At 38.6% G+C, this 20,553-nt stretch overlaps 1 protein-coding gene and 1 long non-coding RNA gene across 8 annotated transcripts in view; one reads left to right on the forward strand and one right to left on the reverse strand.

The window, feature by feature from the left end:
- LOC109030130 (Crustacean cardioactive peptide receptor) overlaps window positions 1–20,553 on the forward strand; it is a 538,683-nt gene that overhangs the window by 458,289 nt on the left and 59,841 nt on the right. For all 7 annotated transcript variants that reach the window (XM_072302110.1, XM_072302109.1, XM_072302111.1 and 4 more), the window contains one exon: window positions 1,178–1,281. In XM_072302110.1, the coding sequence (XP_072158211.1) occupies window positions 1,178–1,281 (104 nt within the window). The remainder of the gene's footprint in view (window positions 1–1,177; window positions 1,282–20,553) is intronic.
- On the reverse strand, window positions 7,275–9,499 carry LOC140225108 (uncharacterized). Its single transcript, XR_011900269.1, has 2 exons — window positions 9,065–9,499; window positions 7,275–7,566 (listed from the first exon to the last, which is right to left on the reverse strand). It is a non-coding gene; the product is annotated as an uncharacterized lncRNA (long non-coding RNA).

Genomic DNA, 20,553 nt, shown 5'->3' on the forward strand with positions numbered 1-20,553 from the left:
ATGTACGTATGTAGGTTTTGATAAATAAAACAGAGCCAATTAGGCGAAGATGCATTTTTCCTGCAGAATTTTTTAATGATAATAAAATGCACTTTTGGCTACTTAGCTCTATTTTGTTTATCATCATATATGGATGTAGCAATCGGCTTAACAACTTTCTTTCATTAGGTTTCGCTCACTGATACGTTATAAACAATAGAGAAGTAAACATCATAAGAATCAGGGGAAATCACAAGACATAATATCATACACCTGTTGTTCGCTTGAAGAAGGAAAAGAAATAGGAATCAATAAATCAGGAGGAAATTAATTCAATTTTCGTTACTTGGTTTCCGAGACAGTCCTTAACAATACATGTGTAATATTTTAAACATCTGGCTGTAGAAAGGAAGTAATGATATGTACGTTCTTTTTGAGATTAACGAAGGTAGCTGATGTCCGGTCATTTTTGTCCAATTTACTTTAATTCTAATGGATTTATTGCACTCAAAGAGGCACAGTCACCTCAAAAATGTTTCAAAAGTAACGGCACACGCAAAACACGTTGAGAAAATCGCAAATGTCTAAAATTCACTCCTTGACACACACTTTTTCGCAAATTTTCGAACTTCCCACGTCCGCAAAAACTTTTGTTTAATCACCGACAACATGTTTATCACAAGAGAGATGCTTTAAAAAAAGAATCCTAAACGTAAACAGACAAAAAACATTTTTAAAAATTCGTAAGACACTAGCTATCTTTTTTACTTGCGATTTTAACGGTATGAAACATTTACTCTTTCTTTTTCCCCCTACATACGAAGCAAGAAAAACTTTTGACACGATTAAAAGCACACGTGAGAAGGGTTCGTATAGTAGTTGGCTCTGAGATTTTTTCTTCATGTATACTAAGTTTTTCACATCTGTCTCAAAGAGATCCTCTGATTGGCGGTAATTAATAAAAAAGTTCAAAATTTGAAAATGCAGCTACGAACTATACGGATTTTCTTGTCAAGGCATTGATCTCATACTTTTTTGGTGTGCCAAAATTGCAAAAATCTTAGTGCGATTTCAAATTGCAAAACCTACCCAGACGGTTAAAGTTTATACGCACAACGGACCCATGTTATTAATGTTTCTACGTTTATGTAGTTCTTGGGTGGAGATTACAACATTAACACGCATATTTTGATTTCAGATCTCCTAGTCGGTCTCATTAGTGTGCTGACAGACATTCTTTGGAGGATGTCGGTTTCCTGGAAAGCGGGAAACCTAGCTTGCAAACTAATTAGATTTTTACAGGTAAGCTGCTAAAATCTTACTGTTGGGTAGATGTAGCTTTTTGTTTACTTTGGATCTGTTTTTACCCATCGAGGTGACGCGCAATCTTTGTGCTCTTAGATGTCTTCAAATTTTTTCAACCAAATTATATGTGGGATTCTCCATTTTTGATTATTCGACGGAACTCTACAGAAATTGCTCCACCAAACATTTTGTTTTCGTCGACTAATGTTTCGCTTTCTATTAACGGTTACGCATTGATAAAAATCGGAAATGCGTTTTTCAGATTCCGATGATAAAAGTCTTCAATGTTTTTTAATGTTTTCAAGGATAACCAACCATTAGATCCTATTGAAATTCTCTGTATATTTTTATCGCTTTCTCTAAATAAATCACAGCCAATTGCAATGAAACATTTCAATTAGTTTTCTTTGATTAAGATCGAGTCGGACGTTTTTTAAGGTGATTCGACGGTTGCTATTTTTGCCAGAGCGACGAAAGATATATCGCATCAATTCGTTTCATAATTTAAGGTATTTATCATTTTTTTTGAATTTTGAGATCGCACCGCTGTTGTCATTATGAGACTAAAGAATTCTAAGGAGACTAAGAAAAATATAGCATTCGATACTAATATCGAAAGTGCAGTCGAATGCGATATTTTCCCTCTAAAAAACCCACGCCTTTAATACATTGAATTCCTTTGTGAAATTAGGTACATGAATTCTTTAGTCTCATGACAATAGAAGTGCGATTTCAAAATTCGAAACGAATGACAAGTAGCTGAAATTATGGAACGAATTGATGCGATGTATCGCACGTTGCTCATGACAACCGTCGTATCACCTTTAAGCGTTACAATTGAGGTTTTACTTTTTCGCCTTTAGCCATTGATATGTGAAGAGTGGAAATTCAAAATCTGGAAAGTGTCATCCGGTATTGCTAAAATTGTGCATCTTGCTCCGTAGCGTAAAAGGACCTGAATACTTCCCTTCATTAAATTTTAGTGAAGAAATGTTCTATGAACTTTGACCTTATAGAAACTGGTGCTCAATCGTAGCAACACCAGGGGGCACTTGCCAGGTTTTGAATTTATGCTCTCCCTATAAAAAAGATAAAAAAGCACTTGATGAAAAGATTCTCAGGTTTTGATTTTACTTACTCAGAGGAGGAATAGAGGAACATATTTTGACAAGCTCGTTTCCACACCACCTTAGGAAAGCCCGATCAGGTAGAGGATACGGTGCTGCTCCTGGAGGTAGAGCTTACGGCGCGTTTTTTTTAACGTGGTGTCGCCAAGAGCCCTAATCCACGGGGAAGGGAAGAAGAAAAGGGAGAGGGAAGAGGAAAAGGGAGAGGAAAGAGGAAGAGGGAAAGAGGAAGAGGGGAAGGGGAAGAGGAAACAAAAAATATACACTCACCAACGCCGATGCATCTCCACCTGTCACTTCTCCATGCCGTTTTTGATACTCCTAAAAACAGCTGTGCCCGCAGAAGACGAAAGTAGCGCCCTCCGCAACTGATTATGGAGGAGGAATAAAACAGTATCTTACCTTCGGTTGCGGGAAGATCCAGCAGCAGCAGCAGCAGCACCTGGAACAGAGAATAAAAAAAAGAAAAGAAAGAAAAGAAGGGGGAAAAAAAATATAAAAAAAATGCGACGATCCCGGTACGATGGCACCCAGCAGCAGCACCTGAAACAGAGAATAAAAAAAAGAAAAGAAAGAAAAGAAGGAAAAAAAAAAAAAAAATGCGACGATCCCGGTACGATGGCACCCAGCAGCAGCACCTGAAACAGAGAATAAAAAAAAGAAAAGAAAGAAAAGAAGGGGAAAAAAAAAAAAATGCGACGATCCCGGTACGACGGTGTCCACCAGCAGCGGCCTCCCCCAACCCAGGCTTCCAGCGTCCCGGTTCCTTTCCCACCTCCTCCCTTTTTTTTTTTTTTTTTTTTTTTCCACTCGTGGCTTGCTGAGATCCTCCGGGGCGTAACGCCCCGGAGCCGCCGTCGCCGGCAGGGGCGCCCGCCGGGACCCCATAAGGGTCCGCTGGGCACCCCCACCCCCGACCCCCCGCGAGGGGGGTCAAAAAGCCCCCCCTTGCGGGGGGGCAAAGTGACCCCCCTCGCGGGGGGTCGGGGGCAGGGGCACCCAACGGACCCACGGGGTCCCGGCGGGCGCCCCTGCCGGCGACGGCAGACCCCGGGACGTAACGCCCCGGAGGATCTCAGCAAGCCAGTCGCGGAGAAAAAAAAAAAAAAAAAAAAAAACCCTAGTCCTCCCCCCGTGATCCTACTCCGCGGCCCCTCCCCCCTTGGAAACCCTGCTCCGCGATCCTACATAAACCCAACGGAGTCCCCCCTCTCCCCGGGAACCCCCTTTGGGAAACCCTTCTCCGCGATTCCGCCCCCAACCCCACGAGCCCCCCTTTCCCCGGGAATCCTCCCCCCTTGGGAATCCTCGTCTCGCGGTTCTTCCCAACCCCACGAACCCCCCCGTTCCCCGGGAATCTCCCCCCTCAGCGAGCCCTCCCCCAAAACCCCCGCTTCTTCTGCCGCATCTTCTGGAACAAACAAGATAAATCGAGAGTTATTAGTATGGTTTGCAATGGGTGACAAGACTGGCTTTTAGAATTCTCTATTAAACCCCTCATTTTAATTAGAAGTTTTCTTGTTATCAGCAATTAAATTAGTTGGACCCATGTATGCTAAAAGGAACTATGTGCTTAGGATTTGCCTGCAACATAGTTGCTTCTGGCCTAAATTTGTCCAGTTCTCTCTCGCCAAGATTTTAGTCGATGCATTATGCCATAATGAATCAAACGTTATTTTTCCAAATTATAATTTGAATTGCAGTTTCATACTCTCTTTGGACTTGCAACATCATTGGATCACATTTTGCAATGAGAAACCACTATCTCTAGCTCTCATAAAAGCACATATCTGAATAGGGAAACCAATGGCATGTGTGTTATTTCTAAAATTGGCAAGAAATAATGGTTCCTTATTACAAAGTGTAATCCAATTACAAGTTTGCATTCAGTTGTAGTAATTGAACTGCATTACGCAAAAAGGAATTAATATTCTTGGCTCTTCAAAATTCACCTACTTATGTTGGAAAAATGAAACTCGTGTTTTTTCTACGGTGAACCGAAAAAGATAATTTATTTTTGCGTAATGCAGTTTAATTTCTCCCAGTTAAATGCAATATTATTTGACTGAATTAAATGAGAACCATGCGCAGAACTGGAAGGAATGGCAAATACTTCTTATATCCCTTTAAACAGCTGAGGGCATCCAAGTTAAGGTGATTCGACGGACGCCATTTTTTGTGTCAGAGCGACGTGCGATATATAGCATCGATTCATTTCATAATTTGAGCTACTCGTCATTTCTTGCGAATTTTAAAATCGCACTTCTCTTTTCATGAGACTGAAGAATTCATGTACCAAATTTCGCAAAGAAATTCCAACTTCACAAAGGCGCGGTATTTTTAGAGGAAAAATATCGCATTCAAGTGCAGTTTCGATGTCAGTATCGAATGCCATATTTTTCCTCTAAAAAAACCACGCCTTTATTACGTTGAATTTGTTTGTCAAATTTGGAATATGAATTCTTCAGACTCATGACAACAGAAGAACGATCTCAAAATTCGAAAAAAATGACAGGTAGCTGAAATTTCAGAACGAATCGATTCAATACATCGCACGTCGTTCTGGCACAAAAAATTGCGTCCGTTGAATCATCTTAAGGATACGACACGTTTAAAATATAATTATTTTCATGGATTTTATGAATGAAATTAATGAAAAATTGATGGGATAAAATTTCAATCATACTAGTAATTACTACTTTCTAAATTATATGGAAATAATACACATTTAGGAGGGCACTACTTCCGTCCTCAATGACTCAACATGCGGAGCATCCATCCTCTTCGTTTCTTTCCGACCTGAAACAGACTAAGAAGAAAAAAAAAAGGAATGATTAGTTCTTAACCTAAACCTAACTTGAAAATAAAAACTTTTATAACAAATTAGTTTTGATTTTTGCTTAATATATTTGTCAAAACTCATACCTCCTCTTTTCTAATGCTAAATTCATTCCGTGCAAATATTTGGAACTTAAGGTGATTCGATGGACGCCATATTTTGTGTCGCATCAATTAGTTCCATTTTTTCAGCCACTCGTCATTTTTCTCGAATTTTGAGATCGCAATTCTGTTGTCAGGAGACTGAAGAATTCCCTCACCAATTTTGACAAACAAATTCAACGTAATAAAGGCGTGGTATTTTTAGAGAGAAAATATCGCACTCGAGTGCAGTTTCGATATCAGTATCGAGTGCGATATTTTTCCTCTAAAAAAACCACGGCTTTATTAAGTAAAATTTGTTTGTCAAAATTGTTAAGTGAATTCCTCAGTCTCCTCACAACATTATTGCGATCTCAAACTTCGAGAAAAATAATGTGCAGCTGAAAAAATGGAACCAGTCGATGCGATATCGCATGTTGCTCTGACACATAATATGGCGTCCATCGAATCACTTTAGTGCAAATGTTTTTACGCTATTTGTTCTCCTGAGCTATTTATTCTGTGAGCAAATAATTAGTCATTTCAACTGGCTTTTTGAACGCAGCATAATTGGACTGCATTTTGCAATTTGGAACTATAAAGTTTGGCCCGGTTAAAAAAGAACGTATGTGCCATTAGTGTCCCTATGCACGTAAGTGTTTTTTCAGATAAGCCAGAATTTATAGTTCCAAATTGCAAAATGCAGTCCAATTATAATTGTTCTGATTTTAAATACTTAAAATATCAAACATCATTAATGAGCGATTCAATGATCAAAATGTGACTTTATGATACGTCTAAATTGGACCGTGCTGTACAGTAGAGGAATTGATAATTTGTCTTATTTCAGAAATATTAGCAGTTTGCAGATAAGTGCTTTTGTGAGGGAAAAAGAATTAGTAGTTTCAATCGGATGTATTTCTGTTAAACGGAACTATGTGCATTATGACGTGAGCCCTGTTATGCATGTATTTTTATGGGTCTCAGGGCTCATGTCTTAAGGCACATAGTTCCGTTTGACAGAAATACGTCCAATTACAATATGTACTTCAATTGCAAATGGTGTAAAGTGGCAGATACCTACACTTGCAAGTTAGAAGCGCTTGTTAAAAGTGAAACATCAATAGGAAACCGGGATTTCAATCGCTCGACGTCTAGCTATCAAAATCTTCCTTTCCGATTGGTGTTTCACTTTCAACAAGCGCTTCTAATTCGCAGGTGTATCTGGGTCTTCAGAGGAGACGCTAATGAAAGATGGAAGAAAGAATAAATAAAGAAAGAGAAATTAATAAGAGGTAGTTACGAAATAAAATGAAGAGAGCAAAATAAAATTAGGTATGAACTGCTTTCCTTGCACCCGTTTCTTGCCAATCTGAAAGAAGAAGAAATAATGGAAAATTAGTTTGAGGTATTTAGAATATATAAAAGAAAAAAAAGAAAAATAAAAGAAGATGAAACAACTTTCACTGTGTTCGTTTCTTATCGACGTAAAAAGAAATAGATAAAGAAAAAACATGATAAAGATTTGAAAAAAACACGGAGAGAAAAAGTAATATGATGTTTGAGAAAAACTACCAATTCTGTAAAGCAATTTTATCCGCGATCAGTATGCTGAAAGTAGCTTGTGCTCTGACCCTGTCTCTTGTCAATTTAGAAGAGATAAATACACGAGAAAGGAGAAAGAAAAATTAGCATGAAGCCTTTGAAGAGGAAAAATAAAAATTTAGTCCCATAAAATAAGTTGATTTCATTCAAAAAGCAAAATGCCGGAAACTTCATTACTGTTTTGCCGATCTGAAAAAATAGAAAAATGAAGGAAGCAGAGCTGCTAAAGATCTAATGTAAATTAAAATTATAGCCTGTGCGCAATTTTTTTTTTTACTAAAACTTTAACGAGAGTTCGAATATCGATAGCTGAAGGTTGAAAATACTTATCTTTGACTGTGACGTCGCAAATCTCTGCTCTTGTTTTATTATTTTCAACCAGAACTAATCAGCAGTTTTTCATTAATATGAGTTTTTCATTAATATGAGTTTTTCATTAATATGAGTTTTTCATTAATATGAGTTTTTCACTCATTCTATAATATTTACGGAGAATTTGAGGGAGATTCCTCGGTTACTTTTCTTTTCTGAAAGTGGAACACCATCGGAGATTTTCAAACGTGGAGGTGTAGTTGCGCATTTTTTATTTAATCAATGTATTTTGATGCGATTCTGGATGCAAAATAATGACCTGAAACAAACAAAAATAAAAAAAAAAGAATTATTAAAAGTCTAAAAGCATGAAAATAATTGAGAAATCAATGAATAATTGAATTGATTATTAATCAATTTTAACCTAGCAAATATGACCTTCTTCTAAAAATTCTGGGATTTTGATTTCGTTTATTTTTTTGACTAGGCGCTAAAAATTACTCAAGATTCAAGAATGCAAAAAAATGACCTAAAAGAAAAATAGCAATAATATAAGTCAAAAAGCATGAGAGCGATTGGACAATTCGACTACATTTTGCAATTTGGACGTATAAATTCAGGCTCATCTGAAAAAACACTTATGTGCATAGTGCACACTAATGGCACATACGTTGTTTTTAAACCGGGCTAGAATTTATAGTTCCATATTGCAAAATGCAGTCCAATTAATAAATACTTTGATTGATTACTTTTAAACTTTAACCAAACGAATGTTCACTTCTATTAAAAAATCTGCGATTTTGAGGGTTGATTCTCGTTTATTTTTTTTCAGAATAAGCGCTGAAAATTACTCAAGAATTCAAGAAAGTTTTCACAATCTAAGGGTTTTTTTGGTTGTGTAGATCTGTGCAAATTGCAGGAAAACAATGAAGGTGATTCGATGAACGCCATATTTTGTGTCAGAACGGCATGCGATTTATCGCATCAATTGGTTCCATTTTTTCAGCTACTCGTCATTTTTCTATATTTTGAGATTGGAATTCTGTCGTCAGGAGACTAAAGCACTCACTTACCAATTTTAACAAAGAAATTCAACGTAATAAAGGCGTGGTTTTTTTTTTGAGAGAAAACATCGCATTCGATACTGATATCGAAACTGCTTTCGAATGCGATATTTTCTCTGTAAAAAAAAAACCACGCCTTTTTTATGTTGAATTTCTTTGTTAAAATTGGTAAGTGAGTACTTTAGTTTCCTGACAACAGAATTGCGATCTCAAAATTGGAGAAAAATGACAAGTACCTAAAAAAATGGAACTAATAAAATTGATACGATATATCGCATGCCGTTCTGACACAAAATATGGCGTCCATCGAATCACCTTAATATACTGTTGATCCATAGAATTCGAATGAATTGGAATAAAATATTATTTTTTTCCTTTTTCCTTTTTTATTTATTTACCTTCTTTTTTCCTTTATCTTTTTTCTGAGAATACGAGTATCTAAAACGATGATTAATAAAAATTTAAACCTGGTACGGCCGTAGTAATGATAAAATACTATAGAATATACCTAAAATTTATAATTTATAAGCGAAAAAATTTCAATTTGAAAAATGACTGCTTTATTTATCTTTGAAAAATAAAAATTAAAAATTTGAAAATTCAAAATTTGAAATTTGTAAATTAAAAATTTAAATTTGAAATGTTTAAATTGGAAAAATAAAATTTTGAAAAATAAAAAATTTAAAATTAAAACTATCAAAATTTCAAGTGTATAAAAATAGAAGGTATGAGTAAGCTATAAGGTTCACTTACATATTAGGAGCTTAATCCAAATTGAGTTACTACAAATGTTGGAATTCCGGTTGCTGACTGCAGTGTACCACTAAATCACTACCACTGAAACAATGAAACACTGAATCAATGAAACACTGAAACACTGAAGCACTGAATCACTGAATCACTGAAGCACTGAACCACTGAACCACTGAACCACTGAACCACTGAACCACTAAACAACTAAGCCACTGAACCACTGACCCTCTGACCTGTTCACCCATGGAACTTCTTCGCTTTCTAAACTCACACTGATTGAACTTTAGGGAAGGGGTCTCCCTTTTGTAAGCTCGGTTGGTCTGTAGCCACCTCCAAAATTCCCACCCCCCTCTGCTGACCCCTCCTGCAATTAGGATGTAATTTAGAAACTATTTCCTCGTTGTCCTGTGGCGGGAAACCCGAATTTTACGGAACAAAAGGACAAAAATTCATCCCTTTTGTTCCATTGAGGTGAAGGGACCTCTTTATTGTAAACAGGATTTGAAAATCCCTGTTCTGTTCTTCGAGAAACTTCGAGACTACAAAACAATGAAAAAGGATTAATTTGTGTTAACAATAAGAAACGAAAAGAACGCTGTGAGGATGTATTTTTGGGGGAAGGGAGGGGTAAAAGTTCAAAACAAAAGAAAAATACTTAACCCAAAACCCTTTGGGGAGGGGCGAAAAAGAGAGGAAATTTCTAAATGAATACTGTTCCAGAATGTTCCAGAAACAAGAGCGTCTATAATGTGATGATAATGGGGAAAAATTAATCAACGCAGAACTTTATTTTGCGTTCAAAACAACGTAGTTTTTTCTCCGTTCTCAAAATTGTCACGGAATCACCATGCGTGCACTGAAATAAGAAGCAACTTGCAACAGTTTTTGCTCTAAACTGGGAGGTGTGACTTGCAAAAAAGGTTAGGTAATTCCAATTGGACTTCATTTTGCAATTCGGAACTACAATATTTGTCTCATTTGTAAAAACTTTTGTGCATAGGGAAACTAATGGCACATTTCGTTGTTCCTAAACTAAGCCAGAAATCGTAGTTCTCAATCGAAAAATGCAGTCCAATCGACCTTTGATGTATATTCGATGCAAGCTAATTTTTTGCTTGGATATTCCGTAAGTCGCAAAAAAGTTAGGTAAATCCAATTATTGGACTTCATTTTGCAATTTGGAACAACAATTTCTGCATCATCCGCAAAAACACTTTTGTGCATAGGGAATCTAATGGCACATGCGTTGTTCCTGTACAGAGCCAGAAATTTTAGTTCCTAATTGCAGAATGCAGTCCCATTCATCGCCCCGCATTGTGTCTCCGATGCAAGCTAATTTTTTGCTTGGATATTCCAAAACAAAAAAGGAAGATCAGGAAAGGAGGAAAAGGGAAGGAGGAGAGAAGGAGGATAGTCGCAAAAAAGTCAGGTAAATCCAATTGGACTCCATTTTGCAATTTGGAACAACAATTTCTGCATCATCCGTAAAAACACTTTTGTGCATAGGGAAACTAATGGCACATACGTTGTTCCTGAACAGAGCCAGAAATTGTAGTTCCTAATTGCAGAATGCAGTCCAATTGACCTTCTCGAATTTTGTCTCCGCATACAAGCTTTTTTTCCGCGGATGCTCTGAAAAAGTCCCAGAATATCATTTTGTTGTTGTTGAATTGTTAAATTTAATTTATTTTCGTTTTAGTACAGAGGTATACAAAGCTTAAAGACAAATAGTTTTTGTCTATACTAGCGTATTAAAATATCGTGGTTTATCCATTTCCGAGTAAGAGTTGCGCTAAAAATAATTATTCCAACAACCGTTCCTAATCAAATAACGCGCGTATCAAGAGTATTGAGTAGTTCTGAATGATGGGTAAATGAAAGGCTTCCATTAGTCTTTAAGTGCAAAAGTGATGATTGGATAATATGAGACATCGGCTATAATCCGATATACTTATAACTTGCAGAGGCATTCTTCTCTATGAAGAAAACCCCTCGGGACTTTTATAAATAGTTTCACTTGCGCCTTTGAGAGTGTGTTCCCATACTGTCACTTTAATTATCGATCACTTTACCTGAACTCGAAAATTTCCGTTGTTATCTCAGGGAGAAGAATCGGTGACTTGAGAGACAATATCGTTATTTAGATCTTATGTATTGCAATTAAAAATATTACCGCATCTTCTTTCATTCGTTTTTTTTAAAAATACTAATATTGCACTCAGTGTTCGAAACTCACAGGCGCCAACGCGCCAAATGCGCCTACAAAATCGGCCATGGCACCTAAAAAATGAAGATACTGCGCCAACGTGGCCCCCAAAAATCTTGATTTTCATAAGAAGTCACATAAAGAAAGAAAACAAATCTATTAGAATTAAAAAAAAAAAACTCTATTTCTATTCTTCACAATTTCATTCTTAGTGCTTTTGTCTTACCCAAGTTACAGCTACTTACTAGTTCTGTTACAAAAACATCTTGCGTCTAACTAAATAAATATGCGTAAAATATAGGCAAAAAGTCAATTTGGCCCCTAATAAATCTTCAATGGCGCCTAAAAATCGGGCTTGATGCGTCACATGGTTCCTGAAACTCAAAAGTGAGTTTCGAACACTGATTGCACTTCAATCGCAAACAAGTAATTGTTTGATCAAAAGGGTCAAATTTGAATCACACAATTAAACGCAGAAAACAAGAAGCGGCAGCTGAATACTTCACTTTAAAGCTGTATCCGCCCTCACTTTTGTTCTCTTCTCACGAGTGTGCGCCTTCAATTTGAGCGCGATACCAGCCGCGCGCACTGGCGTTAAAATAGTAGTATCATACAAAATCCTTATCTCTCGCGGAAAACGGAGTATACCGAACCTCACAGTGGGGTGGCGTGAATTGCGATTTATCGATTGTTATGCCATACCTGCACATATTTTTCTTCCAATTTTTCAAATAATTGAACGTGCAATTCGATCTAAATTACCTAAAAATTTAAAAAAAAAAATACTCATATCTTTCCTAAAGAATTCATATTTTATTGCTGGAAATGTAGGAACGTTCGAATGTTTATAAGGCGTTTTTCCATCGTGGACGACAGTATTGAACTTCGGAGAAAACTGCGCCCCTCTCATGTGACATTGCAACATCCTCGACAGGTATGACGTGAACGATCGCACCTATACTACCGTCAGTGGCGTGGCGTGATTTGCGATATATCGATTGTTATGCCATTTAAACCTATGGAAAAGGATCGATAAACAGGGTGTTCGCAGCGAACACCTTAATAATCGATTCTTTACCATAGGTTTAAACGGCATAACAATCGATACCTCGCAATTCACGCCACGCCACTGACTACCGTGCTAAGGAAGAACGACAAGAACGTCGTATGAACATTCGAGAGTTACCAAATTTTCTTCGGTAAAATGTTTATTATTTGAGGAAAGTTATGAATATTTTCCCTTGCAATTTTCCGGACTTTCCGATGAAATTGCGTGCGAAATTATCTGAAAAATTGGAGGAAAAATATTCATAAGTTTACCAGTAAATCCGTGTTTTACCGAAGGAAATTCGGCAAGGCCTGAGGGGCCATACGGCGTTTTTCTTTAGCACGGCAGTATAATCTAGAGTACCTTTATAGACAGAGTATGGCCATTCCTGTTCCGGTTTTTCATTGGTCGCGAGCGAATAGGCTGACACGATGCTCTTAGGGCCGTAAATAAACAAAGAAGATGGCTGTTATCAGCAAGCAAGATTGAGGTTATGCACATCTTACATCCTCCTGTGATAAAGGTGTGAGGTGGTTTAACAATAGTTTTCGTGTTTTTTTTCGTGTGTTATTCGTAGATATGCTAGTTTAAATTGTTACTGCCATATAATTGAAATTTTTGTCAAATTTAGCTTCTTATCGATGTTACGGTGAGTCGCCATCTTGTTTGTTTATCTACGGCCCTAAGAGCATCATGAAGCCTAAAAACTCGTTGACCAATCAAAAAGCGGAACAGTTTTCCTGCAGTAAAAAGATACGAATGGCCATACTCTGTCTATAAAGGTACTCTAGTATAATCGAGAGAAAAGCCCGCTGATGCACTCGGCGAGTCCGGCCGTGACGGTTCACTATTCGAATATTCCGGACAGGAAGTTTCAAGGACCCGAACAAACAGAATCAATCGTACGTCCTCTTAATGGCGTTCGGGGCCCGTTAATGCAACATTGACGGCTTCATTGCTCGCGGGTACCTATTCAGATTCAATGGACAAACGGTGTCACGGACTAAACTTCCCATGACTGATGCACTCCTACTTCGCGCTTTTATCTTTTTTTCTAAACTTCTCCTCGCCTGGCGATCGTCATTAATCCTGAACGAATTTGTTGCTATACGGCTTCACTTCTGTTTATTACCCTCTTCCGCTAAAGATGCCATCTCTGTATTCGGCGGCATCCACTCGGTGATATTATGACGGTGATAGTTGGCCGAGGAAAATTGGTTGGTGAATCAAAAATTGATTCGGTTGTAAGATTAGGTAATTTTATCGGCTATAATTTTGAATAAACGTTTTTCCTTGACATTTTGCGTTGGAACGGAGATATATTAGAAAAAAAGTAGAAAAACTCGATTTTTCGCGTCATTTCCAATTTCCCGGAGTCAGCCGAGAAAAAGAGCCTCCCAAAATTTCGCCCCTTTTTCGGTATTCGATTCCCAGGTTTAAGTGGAAGCTTATAATAACAGAAAACTCAGGTACAAAACGAGTATAGGAACCGTTTTCGAGTTACAAGGGGGAGGGGGACAAAGGGGTCAAACTCCAGCCTTAATTTCCGCTATTTTCTTGTTGAATTGATGTGTCGACGGGGTTGTTATCGTTGTTTTCACATGTTATATTCACCGGTTCCTGTTCCCGCCATTAAGACTTATCAGCTGGGACGGCCTGGGCCACGGTGGAAGGGGTTACCATGGAACTGGAAGTTTTTAGTTTTGGTCTTAACTTTCTCAGTCAGAGAAAAACAAGTTGTAGAAGAAAAAGTTTGGTTTTCTGTCGATCCTGTCTTTATCCCTGTCTTTATCGCTGTCTTTATCCCTGTCTTTATAAAGCCTTTATCCCTTCTACAAAGTGAGTTATTCTTGATATTATTCATGGTCCTCCGAGCCGGATATATAAAACTTCTGAAAAACTTAGAAACGTTGTAGCAGCCACCCAGGTCCTAACCTCCAAGCTCTCGTCCCAACAAGTTACCAACAGAAGTCCTAATTTGACCCAGTCCTGCAGAGACGCAGCCACCCAGCCCCAGTGCTCCATCCAACGATCCTGAGAGAATCCTGTATCGTTCCATCCATTTTTCCTGGTGAATTCTATCCATTCTCCCTTCCTCCCTTTCCGTGTTTTTTCCTAACCTCGAAAAATAACCTCAATTGCTAATCCATCATTTCAATGGAAAATTATAAGAATTTTTCATTCTATTCACCCTTAAAAGCTTAGAAAAGCTTAATACAGCTGTTTACTTTTCATATTTAATTCAAAAATAACCTATATCGAATCTTCGCATAATTGGGTCAATTCACAATATCAGCTGTTTTAGAAAACAGGTTGTGAAACTGTATAACTTATAAAAAAAAAAAAAATTCTTTTTCGAGGTTAGAAAATTTGTCCATGTTGCCTTCTTCTCCAGCATCTAATGTTAGTTTAACTCCAAGTGAACAGTTACTGATGGACCACAATTACGATAATGGTCTGCGGGAACAATTGAACCGAGTCTTACGTCAGGGTGTAACGGGTGGGGGAAACGATGATGAGGTTAATCGAAATGCCGTATTGAATTCCTTGTCAAATCCGACAACATCACTAAATCAAAATGTAAACAATGGAAACGTCAATGAGAGTGATTATCATACAGCGACTTTAACGTCGCACACATTTCAGCAAAGAGTTTCCGCGCCTCCTTCTCGTCCCCCCTCGGTACATTCGCGGGATTCAAATGATGTTGAAATCAAACTTATACGCCAGAGGAATTTGATCATGAGCGAAGTTAGAACCATTTTGTGGAAGTTAACCGAAATAACTCCGGAAAACATTGATAGTTTTTCATTTTTCATGGAAAGGCTGGAAAAACTCCAGGATGGTTTTGACAGAACTCAGGGTGAAATTCTCTCCACCGATGTGTCAGAGGAGAGTGTGATTAACGCTCAAATGGAATTTTTAGAAATGGTGATGAAAGCTCAATCACTATATCAACATGCCAAAAAATCTTCGAAGGATTCTAATCCGAATTCTACCACATGCTCTAATAATACAAGGTCTCAAGTGAGGCTTCCTAAAATCGTGCTGCCGCGGTTTGATGGTAAAAAATTGTCAGATTGGTCAATTTTCCATAACTTGTTTGAGGTTACAATTCATAAATCTTCCACGCTTAGCAACATTGAAAAGTTCCAATATTTGCTCGCCCAACTGGAAGGCGAACCACTAAATTTAGTTAAAAATTTAGAATTTACTTCTGAAAATTATTTAGTTGCCTGGGATTTATTGGTAGATTATTATCATAACGAGAGACGACAAATAACTTATTACCTTTCAAATTTACTTGATCTCCAAGAGTTAACGGCGTCTAATTTATCTCATTTCTACACCAAAATAAAAGAGAATATGCAAGCGTTGGAGGGTTTAGGGTTGAAACCTGAAACTTATTGTTCATTATTGGTTTTGGTTTTATTACGGAAATTTAATAATTTTCATAAACGACGATTTGAGGATTCTCGGGATGAAAAAACTAAAATGCCAACTGTTGACGAAATTTGCAAATATCTACAAGACGAAATTGCACAAATGTCAGATGGCGAATCTAATAAATTTCGTTCAAACCAAAAATGCCCAAAACTCTCATCTGCTCCTCCAGTGAGAGCTTTGCAGGTGGGAAAGGGTTCATCATCTCCCTCCCCCCCTCAGTCGGAGGGTAAACAGGGAAACTCTGGGGGAACTACAAAATTACCCCCACCATATTTGCGATGCAAGCTTTGTCCCAAAAGCTCTCATACTCTAGCTCAATGCGAAAAGTTTAAAAATATAACTGCACAGGATCGGCGTGATATTGTGACACAAAATCATCTATGTTACAATTGTTTGAGTACATCTCATGGGGTTAAGGATTGTGAGAGTAAAAAACGATGTCAATCATGTTCGAAAAAACATCATTCTATGCTGCATCTTTCAACTGCAACTGCATTACCCACCCAGATGTATCAACATGAATCGACTCCACAACCTTCCACATCAGCCACCATTGGTTCTGATCAGACGATCCAACCTCAGGGTCAGCGTACCCTCCTTACTGAGAGTCGAAATATGACGTCAGTGTTGCCAACAATAACTGTTTTGTTGACGGCAAAAAATGGCCGCACATTGGTTGCAAAGGCCATCCTAGATAGCGCGGCTGATACGGGCGTTATCAGATCAGAGTGTTGTTCTCTTCTTAGAATTAAACCTAGCCACACTGAAATGAATCTTTCAGGCCTATCTGAAAATCAGGTTGAGTCTAAAGGCATGGCTGAAATCAGCATTTCAACGCCTGATGGACGGTTAGTGGCTCCAAACTATCCTATGATAGTCGTCAAGAAGATAACTGGTCTTCTTCCACCAGTCCCATTAGATAAGGATTTGAGGAAAATTCTGGGACAATACCCATTAGCTGATAAACATTTTGATGTTCCGAGCAAACCTGATCTCATTTTAGCTGTTGACCTCTATGCATTGATTGTCAACGGTCCCCCTCTCCCTCTGGGACCCTCTTTACCATCAGTAATGTCCACGGTTTTTGGTTATGTTGTTTTGGGAAAAACGTTTTCGACGTTGTCATCGTCTATGGCAAAACCTCCCCTCCCCCCTTCGCAGCACTCATCGGTAGCGCTCCTCCGCTCTGCTCCGGTACGTTCGGCAAGGGTTCTTCTAACATGCAACTGTTCTAGTGGATTGTATTCAAAAGTAGAGCAGTTTTGGGCATTGGAGGAACCAACCCCTTCGAACGGTTTGAAACCGGAGGAAGAATATGCGGAACGGTTGTACACGGAAACTACGGTACAACTCCCAAATAAAAAATATCAAGTAGATTTGCCATTCCGTCAAAATTCTGGGAATTTGGGCGAATCGTACTCCATCGCGGTTAAAAGGTTTCATCAATTGGAATCGAAATTTCGTAGAAATCCAATCTTAAAGGAAAAATATGTTCAATATATGAAGGATTATGAACAGAACGGTTTTATGCGGGAAGTTCCCCGCCCTCCTGAGGGAACGCCTCATTATTATATGAGCCACCATGGAGTTATAAACGAGTCGTCAAGTAGCACAAAACTTCGAACAGTTTACGACGCAAGTATGAAAACTTCTAATGGAAAATCCTTAAATGATCTATTATTACCTGGTCCTTCATTGTTAGAAGACATTCCTATGCTTCTGTTGAGTTTTCGGCGTTTTCCCACGGTGTTCTCAGGGGACATTAAACAAATGTACCTTCAAATCGAATTAAATCCTAAACATCATCTATTCCAACTAATTGTTTGGAGGCCTGAACCTTATATGCAACTAAAAACTTATGCTTTAGTAACAGTATGTTTTGGGGTAAATTGTTCACCGTTCTTAGCCATACGCACAATAAAACAGATCATAAAGGATCATGGTCATAAATATCCTAGGGCAGCAAAAGCGCTAGCGGACGCGCTTTACATGGACGATTTGGTATATGGTGATAAAACAGATGAGGATACCAAAACTTTGTTAAAAGAAGTCATCCTTCTTTTGGCTGAAGGGGGTTTTTTCATGAGAAAATGGACTTCCAATAAATCAGCCATTTTAGCGAATTTTCCTTCAGAAGATTTGGAGGTTCCGAAAAGTGGATTTGACGACCCGGTCTTCAAAATATTAGGGGCATTTTGGGCTTGTGAGAAAGACATTTTCTCTTACAAAATAAAACGAGCAGAGTCCGTTAATACAAAAAGAGGCCTTTTATCATTAATCAGTTCGATTTTTGATCCGTTAGGATTTCTAACACCTGTCATTTTTAAGGCAAAAGCCTTCATGCAGGAACTTTGGTTGATTAGTTTGGGATGGGATGACCCACTCCCCCAGGAACTAATACATCGTTGGGAAAAGTTCGCAGATGAATTGCAATTGTTATCTTCTATAGAGATCCCACGATATATAGAGACCGAAGATAGGCAAGTACAATGTCATATATTTTGCGATGCAAGTGAGCTGGGAATAGCATGCCTGATTTATCTGCGATCTTTCCACCCTTCCACGGATGAATTTGCAAAAATAACTCTCATTGTTGGGAAATCGCGTGTTGCGCCTCTAAAAAAGGTCTCATTACCACGACTTGAATTATGTGCAGCAGCACTGGGTATAAAAGTATTGAAAACATATCTGCCAAAAATAATGGAATATTTTAGTGTAAAAAGAGTCTTCGCTTGGTCAGATTCTACGATAACTTTGGCCTGGATTCAAACTCCTTCATACAAACTAAAAACTTTTGTAGCAAATAGAGTAGCGCTAATCCAAAATTTAACAGAAACAGTGAGATGGGGTCATGTTGAAGGCCGCTTGAATCCGGCAGATGTCGCGTCAAGAGGAATAATGCCTAGTGAGTTGAAAGATCACCCTCTGTATTGGAATGGTCCACCTTGGTTAAAAGAAAAGGAAGAACTTTGGCCAGAGCAGTTACGAATACTTCCATCCGATGGAAAATTACCAGAGTTAAAAAAGTTTAACACGGTATTAATAACAGCTCAAGAAGAAAAGATAGAAATTAAATTTCCACAATTTTCTTCATGGAATAAGGTAGTGAGAGCAATTGCTTATGTTTTACGTTTCTTAATACGTCATGACCGTGTCATTAAAAAAGGACCCATTACAGTGGAGGAATTTCTAGTCGCTGAAAATAAAACTCTATTCTTGGTTCAGAAAGAGAGTTTTGGGGGGGACATCGACCGCCTAAAACGAGGTGAAAAATTAACAAATAAATCTAAACCACTCAAACGATTGGCACCATATATTGGCGTGGATGGTTTAATTCATGCTCAGGGTCGATTAACGCATGCCCCTCTCCCAGAATCAGCGCGGTATCCGATAATACTACCATCAAAACACCGCTTAGTGCGCCTTCTGGTTGAAAAATACCATAAGGATAACATGCACGCTCCTCCGCAACTCCTGCAATCTCTGTTACGTCAGAGATTCTGGATAATGGCATCAAGAGGATTGACTCGATCAGTGTTTCAGTCATGTATTTATTGCTTTAAGGTACAACCTAGAAACAAAACTCCTTTAATGGGTGATTTACCAGCTGAAAGAGTTCAGCAGAGTCCCCCATTCCACAGAACGGCATTGGACTTTTGTGGCCATTTCAATGTAAAATTGCATCAGCTTCGGTATGCGATTATTTCTCCAGTCTATGTTTGTGTCTTTGTGTGCATGAGCACCAAGGCAATTCATCTAGAAATGGTCTCAAAATTGAGTACCGATGCGTTCGTCGCTGCGTTACAGCGCTTCGTCAGTAGACGAGGCAAACCGGCATATATTTATTGTGATAATGCTAGCAATTTCCAGGGAGCGGCAAATAGATTTTTAAAATTAATTACGTCAGAGGACCCAAATTTAATATTGTTTTCTCACAATAACAGAGTGGAATTTCGCTTCAATGTACCATTAGGGCCCCATTTGGGGGGTCTGTACGAAGCTGCAGTGAAAAGTTTTAAACTACACCTGAAACGGGTGATAGGTGATAGTGTATTAACTCAAGAGGAGTTTCAAACATTGACAGCCCGTATTGAGGCTATTTTAAATTCGCGTCCTCTCACTCCACTCTCCTCTGACCCACGTGATTATCAGGTTCTCACCCCTGGCCATTTCTTAATTGGTCGGCCATTAGTAGCGTTACCAGAAAGGCAATATGACACGGAAAGTCCACCATTTCTGCATAGGTGGAATTTGGTGGAGTTGTATGCCCAACAATTTTGGCAACGTTGGCACCTTGAGTACCTTCATACACTCCAACCACGAGGGAAGTGGTTGGAACAAGCCGGGAATCTGGAGGAGGGAACATTGGTTCTTCTCCATGATCCTCAAAGCCCCCCCTTAAAATGGACTCGAGGCCGAGTCTTACGTACATTTCCAGGGAAAGATAACAACACAAGAGTAGTAGAAGTCAAAACTCCCAACGGAGTGTACAAAAGACCGGTGGTAAAATTATATGCTCTGCCATTGGGTAGTTCTCAATAGTGAATTTAACCTTCTCGTAACAAATGAAATCTACTCTATGTTCAAGATGAGCAATAACGAGAAGTCTGTATCTACTCACCCATCTCCCACATCGACCAGTGTGTCTTCCCTCCCCTCCGCTCCATCGACCAGTGTGTCTTCCCTCCCCTCCGCTCCATCGACCAGTGTGTCTTCCCTCCCCTCCGCTCCATCGACCAGTGTGTCCTCCCCTCCCTCCGCTCCATCGACCAGTGTGTCCTCCCCTCC

Source organism: Bemisia tabaci, chromosome 7 (assembly GCF_918797505.1).
Source record: "Bemisia tabaci chromosome 7, PGI_BMITA_v3".
Lineage (NCBI taxonomy): Eukaryota > Metazoa > Arthropoda > Insecta > Hemiptera > Aleyrodidae > Bemisia > Bemisia tabaci.